This window comes from Prosopis cineraria, unplaced genomic scaffold (genome assembly GCF_029017545.1).
Source record: "Prosopis cineraria cultivar Desert tree isolate PC_DT_omini unplaced genomic scaffold, ASM2901754v1 PC6, whole genome shotgun sequence".
NCBI classification, from domain to species: domain Eukaryota; kingdom Viridiplantae; phylum Streptophyta; class Magnoliopsida; order Fabales; family Fabaceae; genus Prosopis; species Prosopis cineraria.
This window is the reverse complement of record NW_026555337.1, coordinates 9,357,559-9,372,243: the sequence shown is the minus strand read 5'-3', so window position 1 is coordinate 9,372,243 and position 14,685 is coordinate 9,357,559. Positions and strand designations below refer to the sequence as shown.

The window sequence follows — 14,685 nt, the reverse complement described above, 5'->3', positions numbered from 1 at the left end:
CCTGAATCGGATCAAACCAATTAGTTTTGCTAGAAGAAAAACCAAAAATAAACCTTATTTATAATTGATTTTGTCCAATTCATTTTGGTTTGATTTGGTTTGATATGATATAATTGGTTTGACTAGTTTTAACCTCTTAATAATTTTAATAACTTTATTTTTTGAATAAAATATCTATTTAATTTCTTACATTTTTTTTACCATCATTATTGACAGAATCAATTTATGTTTACAGTCATTTAACATAATATGCTTTTATTGAATAGTATACAAATATGAGGGCACACAAGAAGTTATTGTATACTACATCTATTAAAAAATATAAGACATTTTTAAACGAATCTTAGTAGTGACTTCTCTTTAAATTAACATTATCTTTCTTTACCTATCTTTATTTAATAGAATGTTTCATTCTAAGGGAGCAAGAACGCATGCTTTAAGAAATAATAATAGACAATAAAGTTTAGATGACCAAGCATCAATTAGTAAAAGCCAGCAAAATCCTATAAGTCTCTCTGAGTTTACTATGATCACTAATAAACACAGAACAGGGATAGCCTTTACAGACTAATATAGCACTGTTTATTAATTACTGGGGTCTATGACCAACCACAGACATAATCAAGGACATAGACCAGAGCCAGAGAGAAAGGATAGAGAAGGATAGCCACTATAGAAGTCCAGAGAGGGAAGGTGGTACGGAAACTGGCAAAGACGCCCATGACCACGCAAACCACCAGAATGACCAACACTTCCGAAGAGAAGTCCCATGTCAATTCTCTTATGTATACAAGGGCCAAGAACACTGCCAGGCAAAGCACGTTGTTCATTGTCACTGCCCCATATAGCTGCAAAACACAATTGTATAGTTCATATTTAGAAGCCTTCTTCATTTGTTACACCGAGCATATACACACACAGACCTTGACTTTTGAATGAAATTTCGTTTTTCATCATTTTCCTAATACCTGATTCTGAGAAACTCATCAAGGATTCCTGGCGTGATAGGTTTTGGAAACATAGTGAAGAATGTTTGAGAGATAAAGAGGATTGAAACTAACAAAAATTAAGAGAAGAAATTTAAACTTCATACGGAGTAAGGGACCAAATATCTATTTTGGCTGAGAAAATTAAATACTGGCGTTGCTGTTACGAGGAAAGAACTGAGAGACTATGAATGGCGGGCTTTAAACTATAAGCCTGTCATCTCTATATGTGTTGCACAGTGCAATGCTAATGATGAAAGAAAAGCAAACAAAAGAGCCAAAATCGGAAACATATTGATAGGAAAATAAATCAAATGTTTCTTCCTAAGACATCCCCACAAAACGGAACAGAACTTAATGGCATAGAACTTCGATTTTTGAACAAGAGCAGTCATCAGGAGAAATGCTAATAAGATGCTAGTTATTACATGAAACTTCTATCACTTCAAACACTACAGCTACTAGCAAGACACAAAAGCAACATTGTAAGTTTGAATCCAACAAGCATCAGTCTTGCTGTGACTGACCATGCAACAGCCCTTTTAAATAGCCTACAGAGGGTTATTACAACCCACTCTTGAGTGATTTCCAATTCTCCAGCCACCCCAAATTTCATCAATAAATAAAATTGCAATACTAAAATTTTAAAAAGTACTGGGAGAATAACAGGACTGCAACCAATTGTTACCTGCAATTACTATTACTAATTGAATAAAACACAGTTCACAGAAGAAAACTCAATTTTCATGGAGTTTGTCAAATGCTGTTGAAGCTGTACAAATTTATTGATCTTAGATATATCCACAAATATATGCATTGATGCATTGCTAAATGGATAATCAGAAAATACAAGACGAAATTTCACATAATCCATGGAGTGTTACTAGAAAATGAACTTACGATACTGCAATTCACCGTGATTTCTGCAATAAGTAGATAAGACCTGAATGGGTTTTTTTGAAATTGATTAACCATATAATAACAGTTTTATGACAACTTTAGCTAAACAAGCAAGCTTAAAATGGTTAATCATAAATATCATAATAAATGAGTGCCGTTTTGTTTTGCCAAGTTATTATTCCATAGATGTACAGAAAATGACACAATTTGAATGAAAGGTCTGAAGACCAATCTTTCCACTATATCCATGCTCCCTGATGCTTGAAACAAAAAAGAAATGTGTGAAAAATTAGTAAACAAACCTCGGAAAAAGTTAAGGAGGCGGTTTGCCTCTTCTCACGACTAGCAAAAATTATTGCGGACACTGCTTCACTGGCATTCGTAGCCAAAGGCAGTACAATGAAGGAAATGAAGAATGCAGGAATACTTGTGACGTCGGAAAATTCATCAACAGCATCGACCAGGGGATCAGCAAATGCAGCAGCAATAACTGTTCCAAGTAGAAGCAGCAGCACTGCCTTGATGGTATTCCATTTGGCATTCTCAACACCCTCAACAGCTTCTTCTGCCGGACCCCCCACATCCAATAGATCGTGTTCCCTCTTTGTTTCCTGCAAATGAAAATCCATTCAGTTACATATCCGTTTCCTAAAAGAATTTCTTCCACCGAGTCTATTGTAGTAAAACTCACTTGGTGCAGATCACTTAAAAACTTCATTGTACGATGACCAGTATCACCAGACGAAGCCCATCGAGAGCGCTTAGCTTTAGAGAGCCATCTACTAATTCCGTTAAAAAACTCATATTCATCAATGTGTGAATTACGAGATGTATCAAAATCCTCTATTATTTTCGTCACAGCATCATCATGGTCCAGGTCAATCTCGTCAAATCCAATTCCAATAACCAGCGCTCTCAATTCACCATAAGAAAGTTCTCCATCACCATTCTCGTCAATTTTTGAAAAAAGCCTGTATGAATAATCATCGAAAGGAGGTCAGTGACGACCCAAAAAGCATGAAAATATGAAAAAGAAGACAACCATATGATTCTGGAAGTAAGATCTCGAGTCAAACCAGAAAGAAGAAAACATCTTACTTCTTTATTATTTCTCTATCAGGCTCACCATCTTCTCTCAGCAACCTTCCCAATGTTTGCTCCCTCGTCGTAAAATGTCTCAGAATTCCAAATATTACGTGCTTGAGCTTCACATAAGCAAGCCTTCTCCTCTGTATCCAGGGCTGGAAAACCTGCGCAATTTTCCTCTCAATTTCTTCAGGTTGCAGTGTTGCAGGAACAATTTCAGGAATGGGTTTATACCCCTTCCTTATTTAGTCCCAATATACCAAATTGGCTAATCACAAGTTAACAAACTATACTATATTATATCCCAAAAAAAAAAAACAAACAAACAAACTATACAATAAATACATGCAACACAAGATTCCTTTATCAGGGCTCTGTTAAGCATTGTCTCTTTCTTTCATGGTATTGTGCTGCTTAAAAGCCAGAGTTGTTATTGCATTAAGACAGAACAATCGATAAACAAAATAAATACGTCGCATGATGCATAAGAAATATGACAATATTGCAACAAATTTACCTGGTAAAGGCAATAAGAAACCAATAAACAAAGAGAGACAATAAGTCCAATTAAAACAGCCAAGTGCCTTCCTGACGTTGATTTGAGTATTTGGGGTATTTGAACAATCAGAAATGGAATGACAGATATAACCATGATCCTTGCAGCATAACTTGTCCAAATATCCGTGCTGACACCAGAGCCTGCACTCGACACATGCATTGGTCAAATTATTAAAATATCCATACTGATTAAATGCATGACCTTAAAATGGAATGGAGGTTTAAAATTAGATAACCTTAATTTACATCATTCGTCCTTTTAAAATTTGAACAGTTATGCCTTAATTCGGCAGAGAAAAATCCTGAGACGAGAAAGTATACTATTCGATGATCACCTGGAGGTGAGATTTTTTTTTTTTTTTTGGGAAAAAAATTGCCAAGAAGCTTAATATCAAAATTTTCGAAGATAACTGAGAGGAAGAAGAACATCAAAGATTTACCAATTAAGCTAAATCCCCGTGTGTCTTGTGAATCTTTTGCAATTGAATCTTCAATGTCGCACTTGCCAACAATAACACAAGTTCCCCATATTATAGTCAGGAGCAAAACTGTTGACCCCGCTAGCAAACCCATTCCAACAGAGACCTGTTTTTGGGCGGTTTCGGTACTGCCAGAAAGCCCAGATACTAGAGTAAAAACAAGATAAATAAATCACAAAACGATAAAATTAGGGAGATAAAAGTATTAAATGACCATTAGTTTAATAAATGAGAGTAACAAATTTATATCAATTTTCTGGAAAGTACAAGCAGCCACGAGATTGTGGTCAAGATAAACTTTAATCCATCCAATGAATCATGGAAGATGTCGCACAGGAATCGCTGCTTGTCAACTAAGACTATCAGCATTTCGTCAAAAAAAAAAAAAACCTAAGACTATCAGTTAAATTCTTCTTTTTGTACCTCTGTAATGCGATCAAGAATTGAATTATGGACCACCATCAAAAACATCAGAAACAATTTACTTTTTTTTTTTTTTGAAAGGATGCATCGGAGGATCTTTTTTCACTATTAATCCTAAACCCCATTCGGCATAGATATTCACCAAGTGGAGAGAAGCGCGCAAAATGTAAAAGGAAGTTAACCAGGTAGAAATTTGAAGAGTTTAGGAAAGCACATGAAAAGACAAACAGTAAGACCTGGAAATGGTCCAGAAAATGGGCATCGCATGCACCAGACCCCGGGTTGGCCCAAACTAAAAACAAATGCAAGTGAGTTCCACATGCATCTACTTTTTCCCCCCTTTTAGTGGAACGGATAGTATTTCATTCAAAAAATGCACGATATTTATTCATCATATTCCATCATTTTTTAATACGTCTACTTTTATTTATATTTGTAATTTGTAATTGTAACTACAATGAAGGGGATGCAATAATAGTTGAAAAAACAAGGGAACGGGATCCCACGTTAGGATAACAAGAAACTATATTTATAAATATATGAAGGGTTATCAATATATAGTTCGATTCTTTATTATAGAAAAAAATCAAATTGATTAAGATGATTTAGAGGCAGAGTTTTTAACCGGTTTTGGTTCTATGAAATTGATATAAATAATAAAAGGAAATTTATACACAAATCTCCACAACACATTTAAATACATAAGATCCATTAATAACTTAATAAAAGAAAATGATAGTTAAAAGGAAACTTCAAAATAATTTTTTTCAATAATAAATCATACAAACAACATTTTTATAATAAAAAAATAAATTGCACGCTCGCAGAAATAAAGGGTTACAGTCCAAGTCTCCGAGCATACAATTTTTTTTTTGGGGGGGGGGGGGAGTGGAGCAAGGATTATTTGGACGAAAAAAGAAAACATGAGCGCGTTAAGGAACCGTCTTATCGATACTTTCGAAAAGACACAGAAAAGAAGGATCTAAAAATAAGATGCGATTGACAAAAGATCAAAAAATGATTTAATCATTTAAAAGATATAAGATGGGTGAAATTTCCTTTTAAAATAAATAATTACATAATAATTAGAAAATGATAAAATTTTAAAAATAATAAATTATTCATAAAAATTATATGCCTAGTTAAAATGTTTTTATTGGATGAATATACTAATATATAAAGTAATTTTTAAATCCTTACTATTTTTTTTTGCCAACTTTGCTTCAATGTTTAAATTATTTGAATTTCAAAAAAAATTTAAATAAATGAATTTAAATAACTAATAATTGAAGTAATATTCTTTTGTAAAATTTCGAAATGAATAAATTAAGTTTTATAACTTTAACTTTGTCAAATGAGGCATTTTGTGAGAGAGAGGCAGAGAGATAAGACAAATAAAAAAAATCAACCAATCAAAATCATCAGTGGAAAATATATAATAATATAACTAAATTATTCACATAAAGAAAAGCGTGTGATGCCAATAAAACATTCTGGCAAAAACATAGTACTCCTTCCTATTTAAAAATATAAGATATTTTTAATTGAATCTCACCCTCAATACAATAATTACCTACTTTTAAACTAACCTTATAGTTTTATATCTATCCTTATTAAATACCCTATAATAAATAATAAGTTATTATCAATAAAGGTACTTTTTGAAAAAAAGACAATAATTATATTTCAAAAGACTAAAAATAAATGTCTTATATTTTTGAACATCCAACTCCTCAAAAAATATTTTACATCTTTTAAATGGAGGGAGTATAAAATATTCAATCCACAAAAAGAATAAAATGTTCTCAGATATTAAGATAATTGTTATAAAAATATATAATTAATTATAATTTTATCGCTATAGTTATTTATTTGTAACTGTTTATAGAATTTTATTTTACCTTTCTAAATATTATTATTTTCTTACAAAATTATACAGTCAATTTAATATTTAATTTCTATTAATTTTTAACTTTTTTATGCAAAATAAAAAAAAAATTTAACGTTTCCGTAGGATGTAAAATCTAGTCTAGTTGTTATTAAAATAATTAAACTAAAAGGTTTGAGGATTAGCTACCTTAGGTAGAAAATTCAAGAAGTATTCTTTGGGGAAGTTGAAAACTTTTATGCCTGCAGCAGTATCCTCGACCGTAGACGAGAATATGGAGACGAGTCATCAAAGTTGGATGATCAGATAGGATAAAAATTTCTTGGTTTTACTTAAAGAAATAAATCCAATTCAATGCCCAATCTCAGGAACCACGAAAAAGAAAAGGACAATTTCGATTTTCCGGACTTTAAAAAAAGTTCGGTCAAATCAAGACAAAACGGCCGAATTTTACCCTATCTCAATCCCTTTTCTGCCCCCTGGTCAGGTTTGGTTGGGTTAGGAATAAGATTGGTACAAGCTGAACAACTGCTTTGGAGGCTTGGAGCTAGAAAGTGGTTACAGGACGCCCACAGACAAAATTAACTTACCGTCCGGAGAGAAGGAAAGTTCGGTGACACTTTCCAGCTAATCGAACAGATAAAGAAAATCTTAATCGAGATTGAGAATGAGCAGAGGCGGAAAACTCCTGAATATCCAAGACAAATTATAGCGCCGTTACAAAAGTTATCAACAACTCATATCAGCGTCGTATCTCGAGTTTTCATTTTCAAAGAGAAGGCTATTCTGATTTTCCATCCATCTAGAACATCCATGATGAAATAACAAGGCATAACACAGTTACTAATATCTCCATGAATTCATCTTATTTTTACTGATTATAACACAGTTTAGCAGTTCTATGAGATCTTAATATATTTCAGTTGCGAGATTTAAAACGGAAATTGCAATCATACTATCCTTACCGAGAATGAGCATGGCATCAGGCAGGGCGCCAAGAATGGGAAGAAACAAGCCACCAACGATCCCCGGGCCCAAGATTTCAAGCAACAGCTCGCTGCCACAGGACAAATAGGTAGCGGCCTTGTACATGAGGAAGCCATAGACGATGATAAGGAACAAGTTCCCGACTACACTGGTGGTGCAGGGCAAGAACCCGTACGTCTGGTCGCAGGTAGACTCCGTCAGCGGCAGGGAAAACCGGAGCAGATTGTCCTCCGGCGAATCCCGGAAATCATGGATCCCATCGGAAACTAGATCAGAGGAGGAAGAAAGAAAGCGAGCGCGGACCTGAGCGCAGAGGATTAGGAGGGAGAGGGAGAGGGAGAGGGAGAGCGTGAAGCTGAAGCGACGAGACATTGGGATGGGAAAACTGATCATTAATGGGTGAGGATGTGAAGCATTTGTGAGGTTTAAGTAAGGATATGGAGGCAGAGAAGAAGAGAGTGGCGTTATGGATGTTTGAATTGCATTCAAAGGAAGGTTTCTACGTGTGGGGACGGAAAAACGGTCGGCGATCTGCGTCCGAATCGCGTGCCCTGCGGGGAAGAGGATGGTTGTGGGAACATTTTATATTAAAAATTTAGAAGATAAAACTCTTACAAAATGTAACAAAATAATTCTTTATGTTAAAAACTTCAAAATTTTACATAATTCATGAACAAGTGAACCCAAATAATCAATTTTTTTACTTCTTCTTCTTTTAGGGAGAAAAACACGGCAGCTTTTTCTTGTTATAATTAGGTGAGAGGGGAAAATCAAGAGGTACTCAAAACAAATTTATTTTTTTTGGGGGGAGGGGGCGGGGGAGGTTGTCGTGGGTGCGTTGGGGGATGGAGATAGGATGGTCATGTGATGCGTACAATTTAGAAAAAATAATAAGTAAATTCCAAAATATTAAATCAAAAACCGTGGACAAAATCTTAAAAAAAACTACAAATATCCATTAATTTTAGTTATATTTAAAATTCTGGTTTTCGTAATGGTTTGAACTTTGAATTGTTATTTTTAACTTATTTTTAAAAAGATTTTATCGCACACTTACTTGTTATTAATTCAACATTTTAAAATCCAAATTGAAATCCGTTGATTATTTAGTGTATTAGTTGTTAAATTTAAAGTGCAAACGTATGTAATAAGACAACCAATCTTTAGAAAGAAAATAAGAACTCTATATTAAATGAGAAAAAAATTAGAGTTTTCATCTTTTGATTGGGCCAATTTCCTCTGTGCCATGTGAAATTTGATACATGAATTAATGTTGTTTATAATGTCACAGGGGAGAATTCCCTTCGAAGATTTTTGAAGTAAGTTATTTATTAAAGAAAATATCAATAAAGACTTATTGACCAAACTTATTTTAAATTAAAGCTTTTAAAATTTTAAAATATTATTGCAATTCAGAAGTCCTGATTTAATATTAAATTTACAAGAGAATGACACGATTGTATTTCATTTAAATTCATACCCTACTTGATTTATTCATTACCCTACTTTAATTGTCCATTACTTACTTAATATTGTTCGTTGTTACACTTTACTTATTCATTTCTTTGAAATAAAATCAAGTAAAAGTTTGGTAAAAAACAAGTGAAGTAGGTGCAGTGAACAACATTTCTTAAGTAAATGAATAATATATAATACAAGAACTAACAAGTTATTTTAAGATAATTTAAACATTTGAAATAAAATTAAGTGAAGTAGGATAATGAACAATATTTTATAAGTAAATAAACAAGTGAAATAAATAAATAAGTGAAGTAAAATAGTTCTTTTATCATTTTTCTCAAATATCTAATATCAAAGCAAGACCTCATACTGCAGTAATATTTCATAAATTTAAAAGCTTAATTTAAAATAAGTCTGATTAAAATGTTTTTTTGATATTTTTCCTATTTATTATTGTACAACCAAGAAAATAGTATGCAAGAATCGCGAGACTAAATTGTAATTACACTATTGGTCAATTATCAAAATGCCTTCCCCTTAATTTGGAAAAAAACTCACCCTCTGGTCCACCATTGTCACCACATTTGTGGCAATGGTCCCGCCACCAGAACCCCATCACCAGCAATTGTATCATGGCACTAGCGATAAATTTAGTTCAAATTTTATTAAGTTGTAATTCAGATTTTAATAAAATCAATGTTCAAAGCTTGTTTAGACAACAACTTATTAAAATTCAAACTACAACTTCTTATATTTAAAAAAAATACAAACGCAATATAAAATGTCTATTGTCCATATCTATATATGAGATTTAACAAAATTATTGTTGAAAGCCTAACACAACCCTCTTCTTTTTATTTTGACTTAAGACTAACTATAAATATAGATAAAAATTAATATTTAAGAAAAATAAATTGTTAAAATTGAAAATATAACTTTTTAAATTTGATCTACAACTGGTCATTGGAGCCTTGAAGTTAGCCAATAACTTGTTGGAATTAAATTTTAAGTTGTCAATATTATAAACAAAAACCATTAGTTAATATTCAAAACTGTTCAAAGAATGACATGTCAAAATTCGAACCCACAACTTTTTAGGACTTGTTCTGTTTTTGTTTTTAATTTTTTGTAGTTAAAAAAAACTCATTTAACTAAGCGTTTTACATTTAAATATTTTAAAACTGTTCTATTTTTAATTTTAAAAACAAAAAGAAGAATAAATAATTTATACTCCTCCATTCAAAAATATAAGGTATTTTTAATTAAATCTCACCTTCCAATAAAGTAGTTAACTACTTTTCAATTAACTCTATCTTTTCATATTTATCCCTATTAAATACTCTACAATAAATATAAAGTCATTATTAATAGGGGCACTTTAAAAAAAGTCAATGACTATATCTCAAAAAACTAAAAATATCTTATATTTTTAATATCTAACTCTTTAAAATACCTTATATTTTTTAATAGAGAAAGTAGTTTTTTTTATTTTTATTTTTAAAGTACATTACATTTTGATTATTGTAAATTATCTTCCGTTATAAACATGGTCAATCATTATCATATGTCATTGTCATTGGCGACTGCCACTACTGGTCATTTTGTAACATCCCAATTTAAATTTTAATAATTAATTTGGGTTAATAGAAATAAAAAAAATAATATTTAGAGGAAGAAATTAGTAAGAGATGATTATTAAATCTAACTTAAGATATAATTCTAAAAAAAATAATTAAATAAAAAAAATTTAAAAAAAAATAATTAAAAAATAAAAAATATATTATTAAATTATTATTATAATAAAAAAAGGAAAAGGTTTGCAAAAAAAAAGGAGAAAACGTGCAGCCGCCTCAATAGTAACAATAGTAAAATAATAATAATAAAGAAAGAGAGAAAGAAGAGAGAGAAAGAATAAAAAAAATATGTGGGGACCACTGAATTTTTATAAAAACTCACCTGTTCTTTCATTTCTTCATTCCTTCTTTCGTGCCTAAGTTGAGGCAGAGAGAGAGCATCTGTGAGCCAATTCACCGGTGCTGGGTTTTAAAGTAAGTTTTTAATAGGATATTTAGGGTGTGATTTTAAACTTTTAAGATTAAGTAAGTGTTCTAAATTTTTTCTTAGTCATCCTTCTTCTTTAGTTTCTGAGTTTGTAGTGGTAGAAAAAATTTAAGATCTGGAAGAGGGATGAATTTATGTTGAATAAATATGATTTTTGAGGTTGTTAGTAGATAATAAATATTCTAGAGTATAATTTATTAGTGATCTTTAAATTTGTGGCTTATGGATCAAATTCTAAACTAGATCTGAAATATATGTTAATTTATTGAGGTTTAGATGATTTTAGGACGAGAAATGAATTATATGGTTATAGGATTATGATTCTAAGCTAGAGACTCAATTTTTATTTTTGGGTATTTTATGTATGATTTATGAAATAAAAAGAAAATTTTGATAATAGAAATTAGTTTAGAAGTTGATTTTTAGATTATTAATGTTTATTGATAATTAAAAAGGAGTTAAAAATTTTACTTAATAATATTACTATAGATTTGTATTAAGATTGAAATTAGGAATTATGTTATATTTTTAATTCTATTATTAGAATTATTTTATTAGTTTCAAAAATTGAAAAAATATTTATAAATAATATGTTATTTTGTAGATTGTATTACTGGTGAAGATTGTGGTGAGAGAGAAATTTTAAGAATAATTATTGAAAAAGCCACAAGGTGGTACAATGCTTTTAATTTGTGATTAGTGTTACTTCATGTTAATTGGGTGATTATTGAGAAAATTATGAATTTTTAATATGTATAATTGTGCAATATTATTATGAATTTGTTTATTTATCGTGGGAGGTGTTGGGAGACTTGTTATTATTGTTGTAATTATGTGCCCGTGGTACGCCCCTATGGAGCTCAATAAGTGGCTTGTAAGGGCTCGGGCTAATCTACCTTTGGCCGGGTAATTTAGCACCGAGTGAGGGCTACGGCTCGAGATTAATGGAGGGATATAAGGATGGTTGTTTGTGTGTATTGTAATATTTCTTATATTTGTTGGAATTATGTTATTTTAATTTTCACTTAAAAAGTACACACTTAACTGTTTGTATACACTATCATAAATTGGCTTTGGTTACTGGGACTTTTGAGTCTCATTATGTGGTTAACAATTTTCAGGAGAAGAGCCACGAGTGACACGTGGAGGAGTCCCAAAGGCTTAGTGGTATAGATCCACTGTTCTTTTGGGTATTTAATTTATGATTTATAATGTGTTATATTGCCAATATTAGGGCCTTTTGTTTATTGTCAATATATGAATATATAAATGTAATCATGCCTTTCAAACTATTTCTATTTTTAGTACAATTTGGATGACTGTAATTTTAATATTTGGTTTACTTTGGATTGGTTAAAATGGCATGATTATAAGGCCAAATAACTGGCTTGTATTAAAAATTGACTAAATTGCTTATTTTACTTGTTGGGAGTATAAGGATAGACAAATGTGATTTAGTTTACTTGTTGGGAGTATAAGGATGGACAAATGTGATTTAGCCTAATGGCATGTGGGAGGTAAAAATTTATCTGAAATGTTATAGTGGTGAGTTGAAGCCAATTATAAAATATTTTATATCGAAATTATTGATATAAAAATGTGTTGGGTGGCTGTAATCCAACTATGGTTGAGTTAAATTATAAAAAAAAAATTTGGTGTGTTACAATTCTTACTCTAAAATTATTTTTAAATTATCATAATTAAATAGGTTTTCATTTTATTTTTTTTAAAAATAATTTTTAACATTTATTAACAAAATATTTTTAAAAAAAATTAAAAATAGAATGAAACTAAACAAGCTCTTAATATTTGAAAAATAATTTGTCAAAATGTGAAGTGCAGCTTGTCCGCCAAAACTTTGAAATCAGATTAAAGCCATCAAATTCGTTCAAGGAAAAAAAAAAAAAAAAAAAGATCACAAGCTATCAAAATTCAAATAAACGTGTCAGTATTCCCTGAACAAGTAATCATATTAAAATAATAGCAAGCCATTTAAAGAAGGCTATGCACTATTCCCAACTGTCTAGTAGTTTGGCCTTGCCAATTTTTTATTTTTAAATTTTTTATAAAAATATTTATTTAATAATATTTTTTATTAACAGTTATCATAAAGTATACTTTTTATGAAATTTTAGAATTTGTTATCATTATAATTTTTTAAATCATTTTGAAAATTAAAATTTGTTTTAACTTATTATCATGTAAAAATAACTAACAGTTGTTATTCTTTTAAACTTTTAAAAAAATAAATTTTGATTTTAATATTAGTTTTATAAAAAAATATATTTAAATAATAATAATATTTTTTTAAAGAAAACGTTTTTATGTATTTTTAAAAAGTCTTGTAAAAATATTTTTAAATCAATCAAGCATCAAGTTGACCTGAATTTGTATATCGAGCAGGACACTGGGCAGAAGTAAAAACCTATCGCGACCCTGTTCATGTGCAATCTTAAGAATAGCTGTTCAAAATTCAAATTGTCACCAGAACAAAGCTCCAAGACTATTGTTGACGCTAGCAACCTCGTCGTTGGAGCCTTGGAGATAAAGTCCCAGTGGTGGACCAGATTTCCGGTACCAATGACAACGACGGTGGCAATAGGGGAAGGACATTTTTATAATTGATCAAGAAAATTTAATTACAATTCAGTCTCTGGGCCCTTGACTGGTCCTATCTTGATATTACCTTTTTTAGAGGTCCTTAAATGATTCCCTCTCCTCAATTATGAATGGTTTGTAATAGTTTTTACACTGATATATCGATACCGTCATTGATTTTAAGTTGATTGATTTGTACTTATGAAAAGAAATAAAAACGTATCTTTAAAAATTATGATATATATGTAATTATGAAATTTATATAAATAATAAAAATATTTTGCAATGCATAGAGGATCTGAATAACGAAGGACATGCTTCTACTGTTCATTTAATTATTTGTTATAAAAAAAATATATAGATCATCCCAATACTTTCTCCTTGTATATTTTTATCTTGTTCCCCTAAACACGCTCTTTGTCATCCATTTGATTGATTTTTTTTATGGTAAAAAATTATTAAACAATGATTTTAAACTACATATGTGTGTATCCCGTTATCCTCATTTAGTCACGTAACCATTATAATCTTGTCTGAAAAAGTATTTCACTAATAATAATAAATGCAGACAATTAACCAAATATATTGTCCATTTATAAACTATTTTCTTAACCATTCAATTAATCAACCGAGAAGATTATGCATGGAGAGACCTAAAGTACGATACAAAATCCATTTTTTTACTGGTGTACGATACACACATAATTAATTAATTAAATCTTGATTTATGGATGACTTGACCCCCTACGCTTGCCACATAAAGATATAGTAAAATACAACGATATCTCTTTCATTTTGTTAAAATTATAGAGATTCCTTTTTATTTTCAAAGCATACACTTTAATCCAATTTTTAATACTATTAGAAATATCATGTTAAAAATTTTAGAATACTTAATTTTTTATTTGTAATTATGTTAAAATGTTTAAAATTATAATTTGTTCTTATGATCTAATTGTCTGCTCCCTCTCTCCCTGTTTTAAAAAGCTTTAAATAATTACGTGGTCAATATTCAAATAATAATTTAAAATTTTTGTGTTAAATTAATCAACTTTAAAGACAAATAATATAAACACAAATCATATAAATTCCTATTTTATAGATTTTTTAACTATGTGGTTGAATATTCTTTTAGCCAATTTAATATATTTAATTTTTTGAAAAATCACTAAATAAATGCATTTACGTAATCAAAAAATTTAAAACATAAACAAGAATAATAAGATTATATGGATTTATTTTTTGGGTAATTTCAAAA

The 14,685-nt window shown here is 30.2% G+C and overlaps 1 protein-coding gene across 1 annotated transcript; it reads right to left on the bottom strand.

The window, feature by feature from the left end:
- Nucleotides 1–452: 452 nt before the first annotated feature.
- Nucleotides 453–7,886, bottom strand: LOC129313551 (sodium/calcium exchanger NCL-like). The gene is made up of 7 exons (XM_054956768.1): nucleotides 7,286–7,886; nucleotides 3,971–4,156; nucleotides 3,490–3,671; nucleotides 2,985–3,136; nucleotides 2,578–2,857; nucleotides 2,189–2,497; nucleotides 453–848 (listed from the first exon to the last, which is right to left on the bottom strand). Exons 1-7 carry the CDS (start codon nucleotides 7,698–7,700, stop codon nucleotides 600–602), a joined length of 1,773 nt encoding a protein of 590 aa, XP_054812743.1. The 5' UTR covers nucleotides 7,701–7,886; the 3' UTR covers nucleotides 453–599.
- Nucleotides 7,887–14,685: the final 6,799 nt, after the last annotated feature.